The sequence below is a fragment of the Gekko japonicus genome, unplaced genomic scaffold (assembly GCF_001447785.1).
Source record: "Gekko japonicus isolate JY-2015 unplaced genomic scaffold, Gekko_japonicus_V1.1 scaffold484, whole genome shotgun sequence".
Lineage (NCBI taxonomy): Eukaryota > Metazoa > Chordata > Lepidosauria > Squamata > Gekkonidae > Gekko > Gekko japonicus.
In genome coordinates, this window is record NW_015168059.1 from 426,200 (window position 1) to 436,883 (window position 10,684).

Here is a 10,684-nt window from a genome sequence, read left to right on the forward strand (position 1 = left end):
TACTATCCCTTCCTGATGGAAACCTGGTGTCTGCGTGAGCATTTTGTCGTTCTGTGCAATATATGGGTGGAGGCTCGTGTGAATAAACTGTATATAGTTTTACACCAAGCCTATAAGACTTACGTCTTCTTTGATACTCTCACACCCACTCAAAATCTGCAGTGGGCTAGCACCGCGCAAACCTCGGCAGTTTCCAGATTTATGTTTCGGAGGGTGGCCGTGTTGGTCTGCAGCAGAAGACTTGGGTTCGAGTCCAGGAGGACCTTGCAGAGCAGCAAGAATTCCAGGGGATCAGCCTTTGAGAGTAAAAGGTATCTGACAAAGGGACCTTTGACCCTCCCCCCAACCTTGTTGATCTCTAAGGGTCTGCTGGACTCGAATCCAGCTCTTCTACGGCTTAGTAAGAACATGATCTTGGCAGCCTGCCAGGTGAGCCATTCGTCTCCTTTGCCCCCATCCAACCCCAGCCCGAGAGTCTTCCGTTGCCCTCCGTGGCTCTCTCGGCCTCTCTTGCAGCATGTCTGCACACTCCCTCCACAGTCGCCAGACGGGAGAGACTTCTTTCCTGGCTCCTGCCTCATCGGCATACAACAAACTGCTTCATGCTGAAGCCCCCCTGCACCCTTCAGGCTAGTCTACCATATTTAAATGCTGCTGCTGTAGTTCAATCGCACAGTTGAGTCCGACTCTTTGCGACCCCATGGACCACATCACGCCAGGCCCTCCTGTCTTCCGCCATCCTCCAGAGTTTGCTCAACTTCACATTTCAATGCTGAAGAAATTCACATTTTGAGCTGAACAGGGAAAAGACACATGCTAAGCCCCCACCCACAGACTTTTTTTTAAAAAAAAGGCTTTTAATGATGCAAACCTTCCTCCTGAGCTCTGGGCACAGATTTGGGTTGTGCATGATAACCCTCCCCACCCAATCTCTTCCTCCCTCTTGATGGGAGCCAGGGAGCAGCTAAACCAGGACTTCCTCCCTGCATCTATCTGAATGGAGGCTCCTCCTTAACTTGCAGGATATTTTTTCTTTCTTTTGCCATCCAGTCACAGCCAACTGATGGCCATCTGATAGGGTTTCCAAGTCAAGACACATCCAGAGGTGGTTTGGGATTGCCTGCCTCTGAGTAGCAAACCTGGTCTTCCTTGGGGGTCTCCCATCCAGCCAGGGCTGACCCTGACCGAGGCCGACCCTGCTTAGCTCCAAGACCAGGCTGGCCTGGGCTGTCCAGGTCGGGGCTCTTGCTAGATCAACCTCAGATTATTTATTTATTTATTCGATTTCTATACCGCCCTAACCCCCCATGGGGGTCTCTGGGCGGTTTACAAGTTATGTGGTGCTAGTCACCAATTATACATTTCTAGCTATGGCCACATTTCATATAGGGGTTGGGTCATCCTACCAGCACCCCAGGTGATGGCGGCGTCTTTTCTCATTCTTCCTCCGGCTTCTGGCTTCCCGGCTGCAGGTGTTGCTTTTTTTTTTCAATCCAGCGGGACGTCTTGCCTCTCTCTGATGCTTTCCGGGCGGGCGGCTGCCTTCCTTTTCGTTTAAATAATATTTATTTATTACAGTTTTCTTATGCATTACATCATGCATTCATGGCAATTCAAACATTTCAGCGCACGAGTCAGTCTCCTCCGTCCGCGGCTATGTCCACTCGGCCGCGCCGCGCCGGGGGATGACGTCTCCGTGCGTCCTCTGTGCTGCGACGGCCGGCATTCTCCACTGCCCCTCGATGTTGGCCACCAGGGATTGCTCTTCCCACTGGCCTTCGTTCGCCGCGCCCTGCCGCACCACCTCGTCTCCGCTCCGCTCTGCTCCAAGTCTCCGCCATAGTTGCCGCCGGTTTTTGCCGCCATTGCCGTCAATTCCTTCGATGGTCCTACGTCGCACATCACACACCTCGGAAAGGGGGGTGCCCCTACCCTACTAAGGGTAGCTACCCATTTATCATACCCTTTAACGGGCATTCTTGAACCGCTGGGTGGGCGGGAGCTGGGACATCGGGTCGGGAGCTCACTCCGACCGCGGTGGGGCTCGAACAGTAGTTCGGCCAGATGTTATAGTGCAGGCTGCATTAACAGCCTGCGCCACCGCTACCCTCAAGGAGTCATCCACTTTTCCTTGCCTGGAGGGAGACCAGGACGGGCTCCTGACCTCTCTTTGGATCTCTCTTCGGCACCTGAAAAGGCGCAGGGGAGTGAGTGAGTGAGTGCGTGGGGGAGACATGAGACTTCCTGATCCTGCCACACTGCAGGCGTGATTAAGACTGGACCCTCGCGTCGTTCTTAAATGGCCCATGTTCAGCTGTACAATGGTGGCATCCACAGGGTGGACCCACAAACTCTGTCCTGTCTAGTTTGGCCTTCAGGGATAGCACCTGATGGACACAGAGGCAGAACTGAAGGTCAAAAATCTCCTCTGAAGATGAAACCAGTCTTTTCCCTTCACCCTGAGAGTTCAGCCACCTTCCTTGAAAAACTTAAGGAACTGGCTAAAAAACCCTGGATACTTCAGCTAAACCTCTGCAACCTCACTCTTTGAAAGAAAAGAAGAAAAACTACAGCCTCGCTTGAATGTCTGGAGGTTCTCACCGAATCGACAGCCTTCCAAGTATAGTGTTGGAACACTGCGTTGCACAAACATGGCAGTCGAAAAGAGGACTTTGATGAAATGCTGGGGTTTGGTGGATGTTGAACAACAACAACATCATAACATCTTCCCACCCAAACAACCCCAACAAAGTAGAGTTGTAAATGAACATGGAAGCAGCTGCAGATGTTATCCTAATTCTGACTTAAAAAACTGAACTCTTTCTATTCCTGTATTATAGAATCCTCCTGCCAACCTAGCAGTTCGAAAGCAAGAAATTGCAAGTAGATAAATAGGTACCACTTCGGTGGGAAGGTCAGTGTTCCGTGCGCCTTGGTGTTTAGTCATGCCGGCCACATGACCATGGAAACGTCTTCGGACAGCGCTGGCTCTTCGGCTTGGAAACGGAGATGAGCACCGCAACCCTAGAGTCTGGGTTCATGGCCGAGAACCTATGGGACTCTCGGCCACTGTAAATAACCTATAGGGAAGTAGGGGTGTGTTTTGGGCTGTGGTTTCTTGGGGGATATAAGCCGGCCTGCGAGCCGGCCAAAGTCGTCTTGTTCCTGATCGAATAAAGTACGCTTTGCTGAAATCACTTTTCAGAAGGGGAGCCCACCACCTCCCTAGGCGGCTGATTCCACCTTTGAAGAACCACCCTGACCGTGAAAAAGTGTTTCCTAATATCCAGCCGATACCTTTCTGCATGTAGTTTAAACCCGTTGCTCCAGGTCCTCTCCTCTGCCGCCAACTGGAACAGCTCCTTGCCCTCCTCCCAAGGACAGCCTTTCAGATATTTAAAGAGAGCCATCATGCCCCCCCCCCCCCAGTCTCCTCTTCTCCAGACTGAACATTCCCAAGTCCCTCAGCCTTTCCTTAAAGGTCTTAGTCATCTTTTTTTTTAAAAAATAACTTCCTCTGCACCCACTCCACTCTGTCCACATCCTTTTTGAAGGGAGGCCTCCAGAACTGCACACAAGGCTCCAGGCATGGCCTGACCAAGGCAGTGTACAGCAGGACTATGACACCTTGCAATTTGCATGTTAGGCCTCTGCTGATACACCCTAAGATTGCAGTGGCTGCTTATATTTAACTTACGGTCCACCCATACCCAAAGATCATGTTCACACACATTGCTACCCATCCAGTATGCGTGTTCCTCATTTTTGTTACCCAGATGTAGAACTCGGCACTTATCCTTGTTAAATTGCATCTTGCTCACATCTGCCCGCTTTTCCAGTGTGTTCAGATCTCGCTGAATTCTATCTCTGTCTTCTGGTGTGTTCGCTGCTTCTCCCAATTTGGTGTCATCTGCAAATTTAATGAGTAGCCCCTCCACACCCTCATCCAGATCATTTATAAAAATACTGAAAAGTACCGGGCCCAGAACCGAGCCCTGTGGCACCCCCACTAGACACCTCCCTCCATCCGGATGAAATGCCATTGACAGCTACTCTCTGAGTGTGGTTCTCCAACCACTTCCCTGCCCACCCAACTATCCTACAGTCCAGTCCACAGTCCTCTAGTTTACCCAATCAGAACATCATGAGGATTCGCACACCAACAGTCCAGGAAACAGATGTGTTAAGAATGAAAAAAAAATATAGCTCAAACCTCATACTCAGTTATTTACATACTCTTTAATATTCACCACAACCTGTTTAAAAGAACAGCCACGCACCAACATTTTAAAGCCGGGAGGGATTTTGAGCACACCACACAGAATGTCGCTTGTTTATGCAACATTCTGACAGATACAATTAATCTTGTGAAAATGATGTGGATGTTGCATAATAGCATATTATCTTTAAAGGCCCCAAACAGACTTCTTCCTGAGAGAATTAACAGTCCATTAAAACACAATCTCGCAGTGTAAATGAAAGCTTGGGAAGAACAAATTCACATCCTGCACTTGGAATAAAAGAAAGTTCTCTAAAATGGGGTGGAGGAAAACTTAAAGAGAAAGCAAGGGGACAAAAAGCAAATACCTCCCACAAATGCATCTCCTGCTCCGTTGGTGTCCACAATCTCGCTCTGGTCACTGATTAGCACCGGGAAGGACCGCACTTCGGTATCTGAAACGGAAACGAGAGGAGATGCCTGTGAGCTGGGCTGGCGAGCTCCCAAACGGCAACACTGCCAAAAAAGGAATACGGCAACCACCCGACAACTCGTCTCGGATGCCAGTATTCATGCACAAAGCCCTGCAGATTAACCCAAGTATAGATTAACACTTCGGGACATCTACAGATTTCATAAACGATGTCTTAAAATCAGTTGGGTAACACGGGAGAAAAAGTGAAGAGTGCGGCCACTGTACTCTTCAGGAGGCAAAATGCTGTGAAACGACATCTATCGTGTATGAGAGGGACCCGGATACTGGTTCCATTTGGGTTTATAGCCTTGACAGAAATATTTTCTGGCTTTGTTTCCCACTTTTTGCAAGCCTGCTGCCATTCTAAAGACCATTTCAAGGAATAACTGTGTGTGTGTGCGCGTGCGCGCTTGAATGCACATTTCCCCCCATAACTTACAGTGCATAGGTATGATAACTTCAGAAAACGGGAGTCACAGACTAAATATATGCTCTTAATTAATCAGCCAGGGCTTTCTGGTGGTTTTTTATAAGGATGTGATAAAAACATAATTACCACCTTGTTAATGCACAAGTTACCGCAGTAAGAGACTCCTATACAAATGTCGCCATACGCACTGAACAAACACACGGACTGGTTGGGCGGGCAGCGGACAACAATGACAAGGGGAAACAAAGCCGTGCCCACGACTGCAGAGAGCCCTACTTGAGTGCGGGTTATTTAAGGAGGTGTATCAGAAACTATGCAACGTGACTAAAGAGACAGTTGTCAACATGTTTAGGACGGCTGTGTAAACTGCTCTCCGGAGCAGTTTGCAGAAATCGATCCTTCCAGTATACTTCCATCACACCTTTCATTCAGGGGGGAAAGAGAAAGGCAAACGGGGGCCCTTCTCCATCGAAACCCAGAAACGTGTTGCTGAATGCAGAAAGACCAGAAGGATGGGAGTGCCAGCCGCAGGGCCTGGCAGACAAACCAGCCCACACCAGCCTCCAGAAGGAATCGCATGCCTGTTGCTATCTTTCCATGTGCTATCTCTCATGAAGTGCTGTACTCTCATGTACTTAATTACTGATACACTTATGTTACTGGCAGTGTTCCCTCTAAGCTGAATTAGTGTGAGCTAGTTCACCGTTTTTTAGCCTCCAGCTCACACATCTTTGTCTTAGCTCAGGAAGGAGGGCTCCGGAGCAAACTGATTTATGCAGCAGCCAAATGGCTCGCTCACAACTTTAATGACAGGAGCTCACAAAGGAGAATTCTTGCTCACAAGGCTCCACAGTGTAGGGGGAACATTGGTTACTGGTAATGGTCATTCAATAGACATGTTATTATTCTATTTTTTTTTAAACACCCCAGTTTAAGAGAAGAGTTAAAGCAACTACAAATTCATTCACACAAAACGCTACTGCTGCATAACTTCTGTTCTGGAAGAGCCGTACATACTTGTTGCCAGACCCCCCAGTAGAGGCGGGGGCCCCCTGCTGCCCGGCCCCACCTCTCCACCGCTGATCAGCTGGCTGGTGGGGGGGAATCTCACCCTGAAAAAGAGGGGGATCCAACCGGCGTGCAGCAACGTGTCTACATCACTGCCCACGTGACCTGGAAGTGATGTCATCACATCCTGGACGTTGGGACAACGCTCTAGTATTTGGGCAAAAGCTCTATGCTAGAAGCCAAATTTACCATAGAATTTTTGCTCAAATACCAGAGCATCGCCCTAACGTCCCGGACATAATGATGTCAGTCCCGGGTCATGTGGACAGTGACATAGACACATCACTGTATGTCGAATGGGCCTCCCTGCTGCTCTCAGCAAGTCCCCCCTCCACCCCCCACCGGCTGCTAGGAGGGACCTGGCAACCCTATCTGGCAGCTTGGGCTCCATTAGCTACACCTCCACTTGCTCTTTTAGTTGTGCCACCCACCCACCACCCCCATCATGAGCATTTCGCGTCATCATGCCCATAAGAACGTAAGAGAAGCCAGTGTTGGATCAGGCCAATGGCCCACCCAGTCCAACACTCTGTATCACACAGTGGCCAAAAATACCAGGTGCCATCAGGAGGTCCACCAGTGGGGCCAGGACACTAGGAGCCTTCCCACTGTTGCCCCCCCCAAGAATACGTAACCTGCTAGTTCACAGACTTTGAGGGGGGGAAGTGAGTGTTCCTTGGCTTGGGTTCGTGAGACGCTGGCACAGCAACTATGTTTGCCAAAGTGCCCCATGTTCCATATGTAGCTCCTCTTCGAAAGGCATAGGCACGTACTTTGTTCTTTTAAACACAAGCTCCCCAAGAACTCTCCTACTCTCCCCTTCACCAATGGAAACATGTGCTGTGAATGGCACTCAGTGGTAGTCACAGAGCATTTGGTTAAGTATACAATGCCCAGAATTCCACAAGACCTGCACGTTCTTGCTATGCAAGAACTGCACGTGATTTTAGAGATCTTGTCTGGGTATATATCCTGAAGGCCAGCCTAAGCTGCAGAGGCTTCTGTTAGAATCAGCAAGTTCAAACAGAGCATTTGAGGTTTCATCCTGGGATATGGATGACAACCAGAACACCAAAATAATGGAGCTATTAACAGAGCAGTTTCAGGGAGTTGTACTCATGCTTCCCAACAACAGTTTTAGCTCTAAGCAAAGGCTATGCAAAATGGACAAGAGGATCTTGACAGGGTTACAAAGAGAAATTTCCATACATTTTGAAGCCATGGCAAATTACCTGCCCCCCCCCCCAACAGATGGGCACACCTCAGCAGACCAGGAGGAACTGAATGGGAAAGGGCATGCGTGCCCATATGGGAGGGGATTTTAATGTCTTATTTTGCAGCTCTGGAAGTTTCCAAAATCAAGCCCTGAGCAGGGACAGTGGGATGCACAGAGTTAAGAAAATAAAACCCATCATTTACTATTTAGCAGATAAAAATTGCACTAGTTGACATACTTTTGTAATTTAAAAGTATAAATGCCTTAGTTTTCCAGAAGCAAAACAGCAAATATATTGCATACTTGAGCTGCAAACTGCTACACTGTATACTACCTTAGTAATTCTCTTAATTTTTGCCATCTGAGAAGTAGGGGGGAAAACACTGAAGTTGGAAAACAAAACTTGGAATAAAGAAAGCATATCATTTGGACATATCATTTACTTCTGTGTTTTTTAATTTGTTTATAAAAATTTAAAAAAAAATCATTTGGACAGAAACAGTCTCATACAGTTACAATAAACAGGAATACCAGCATATTTGGATATCAAATTAAAGTTTGTAACACTGACAACACTGGACTCTAATAATTTGTTATCAAATATTAATAACATCACTAATTTTATTGTCAAAGTTATTCATACTGAAACAATAAACATATCCTTTAAAATATGTTGTATATGTCTACAGTATACGTACGAAATACTGTCATAATTTTTTCATGGTCTATTGTTTCAGTGAATAAAACCTTGCCTCATACAGCATTTAACTCATTCTAAAAGACCAAAAACATAAAATAAAAATGAAAATACACAGAGGTTTGCCCCCCCCCCCGTTCCCAAAAATCTGAAGTCTACATATTTTTTTACTCCCAAGTCTGTCCTTTTTCCAGGTTTCACATAACTAGCCAGGGGTCAAGATGACTGGCAAAGTTAGAGACCCATGTTCGGCCCATGGCCACGGTTTCCACAATTTAAAACAAACATAGGCTGGAAAATGTGGGGGGGAAGCGTGGCTGTTTGCCCCAGGGCAAACTAACGCGCGACTGCGCAATCAGACATCTGGTTGAGGTCCCGTGGCTAGGGGGGAGGTGCCGATCACACGACAGGCAAAGAAGCGGGGTGACACGGCAAATGGGGTTGTTGGTTTTTTTTTTTCTTTTTAAAACTGAAGTGTGCACATGCTCCGTTGGGTGCTTGTACGCATCCGTGGAGCCTTGGGGGGAAAAATGACCTGTTTGCGAGGGGACATGGGCGGGCGCCGGATGCCACCGGAAACGCGATCAGATGCCCGCCCTTGCCCCGCAGTTTCCAGAAACTAGTACCTCGGAGGTACTAGTTTTTTGCCTCGGATCTTCGGCGGGAAGCCTCGGGTGAGCCACGGGAGCTCTACGCTTCCCAGATGTGGTGGTGTGATCGCGCCCGGAAAATCCGCCTATCTTCTGTCTCTGTAGCGTGGCTAATGCTCCGTGTGACCGCAGCCTTAATATACCTACTTTATTGTCTTTTATTGTGGCTTTTGTACCTTTCTCTCAAATAAAAAACCCAATGAAAAGCTTAGTGCTAACATAGCATGGAGTCAATGGGGAAATACCTCTCATTATTCAAAATTTAATGAAATCCTGATTCCCAAATACTGAGCTGATGCGCTGATTCGGTAGCTGCTCCTAAATTCAGCTGGACTCTAAGAGGAGATACCTTCCTGACTTACAGCTGCAAACACCATCAAACAATGATTACATCCAATTAGGCTGAGCACTTCTCTTAACTGGGTCATTTGCCAATCACGCTTGCTTTTAAAAGTAGATTAAATTTGTGAGCTTGCTTTTAATTGCCCAGGACAAAATTCTTCAGGGTAGGACTGTGAAGTACCCTTAATGTTGGGGAGGGACGGGAGGAAAGGGTTCCATACAACATTTGTTTCCCATGATAATCTGCTGTAGATTCAGGTATTGATAACGAAAGCTGTGGATCATAAAGACTCAGATTCCCATTCTACTTTCTGTTTTTGTCGTTTACAAACCCGACTACTGTACCCGAGATAAACACCTGGCATAGCACCTCCTTAACCCAAACAGCGGGCTCTTCGGAGCAAGTGTTCCTAGCCAATCACAGCCCAGGGGCAGGAAGACACGGAGCGCATGGGACTGGGAGCTGCCCAGCAAGGGTGATACAACAACAGGGCCGCCATTCTGGGCGACGGCTCGGTATTTTTTGGCCATGCTGACTTTGTCCTACTGGTAAAGATTTCCTTGCTGAATCCGACGAAATCATCCAACAGTGGTCAGCAGAGGCCAGAGCAGGGTGTGAAGGTGAGAGCTGTCTCCCCTACAGAACCGGGTACTCAAAGGTCTGCTGCTCCGCTCCACAGAAGCTGCATCTCCTATGACAGTTGTTTTTATAAAAAAAGGGGGCACATCTTCTTAATACCTGCTTGTCAACACATTTATCAGGTGAGCAGGAATAAGTGGGAAGTTACAGCCAGGGCAAGTCCCAAAGGGTAAATGATTTAAAAAACTTCATATTTCCCTGCCCTTAATAAAACGAGCCGGTTTTTCCCATCTCCACATGAACACATTTTATGGCAACAGGAAACCTTTTCACACAGGGCTTGAAAGGTGGCATGATGCCTACTTAACTTGAAATGCTTCCATTTCCCTTGGTTTCACCCAGTCGACTACTGTCATCTTAAGGGCAGTGGGGAAGACGCATTCGTCTACTGTAGCCTAACAGAACGGGGTCCAGTGGCCACCTGAAGGACTGGCAAAATCTAACCCAGTATGCGCTTCCCTGAGTCAGAGCCAGGGGCCTTTTCGTAGAAAAAGAGCTGCAGGAGCTCATTAGCCTATGGTATGCTAATGAGCTACTAGGCTGTTAGCATATGCCATGCCCCCTGACATCACCGGAAGTGATGTCAGAAGGGGAAGCAAAAAGGGAGAGGGGCATCTTCAAAAGCCTCCCCTCTCCTTCCCCAGCTGGCCTGCGGGGGGGGGGGGAGCAAAGAGAGAAGGGGTTTAAAGTTTAAACCCCTTCTCACTAGAGTTGGGCCACAGAAGGAGGAAAGAGGGAAGGAAAGAGAGAGAGTAGAGAGAAGGAAAGAAGGAAGGAAAGAGGGAAAGAAAGAGAAGGAAAGAAGGAAGGAAAGAGAGGATAAAAAGAGAGAAGGAAAGAGGGAAAGAAAGAGAAGGAAAGAAGGAGGGAAAGAAAGAGAGAGAAGGGGGGAAAGAGGGAAAGGAGGACAAAAGAGAAGAGAAGAAGACGGGAAAGAAAGAGAGAAG

General features: G+C 47.9%; 1 protein-coding gene across 1 annotated transcript in view; it reads right to left on the bottom strand.

Moving 5' to 3' along the window:
• Nucleotides 1-10,684, bottom strand: part of ADK (adenosine kinase) — a 333,994-nt gene that overhangs the window by 26,592 nt on the left and 296,718 nt on the right. The window contains exon 10 of the mRNA XM_015414519.1: nt 4,588-4,674. Coding sequence (XP_015270005.1) covers nt 4,588-4,674 — 87 coding nt within the window. The remainder of the gene's footprint in view (nt 1-4,587; nt 4,675-10,684) is intronic.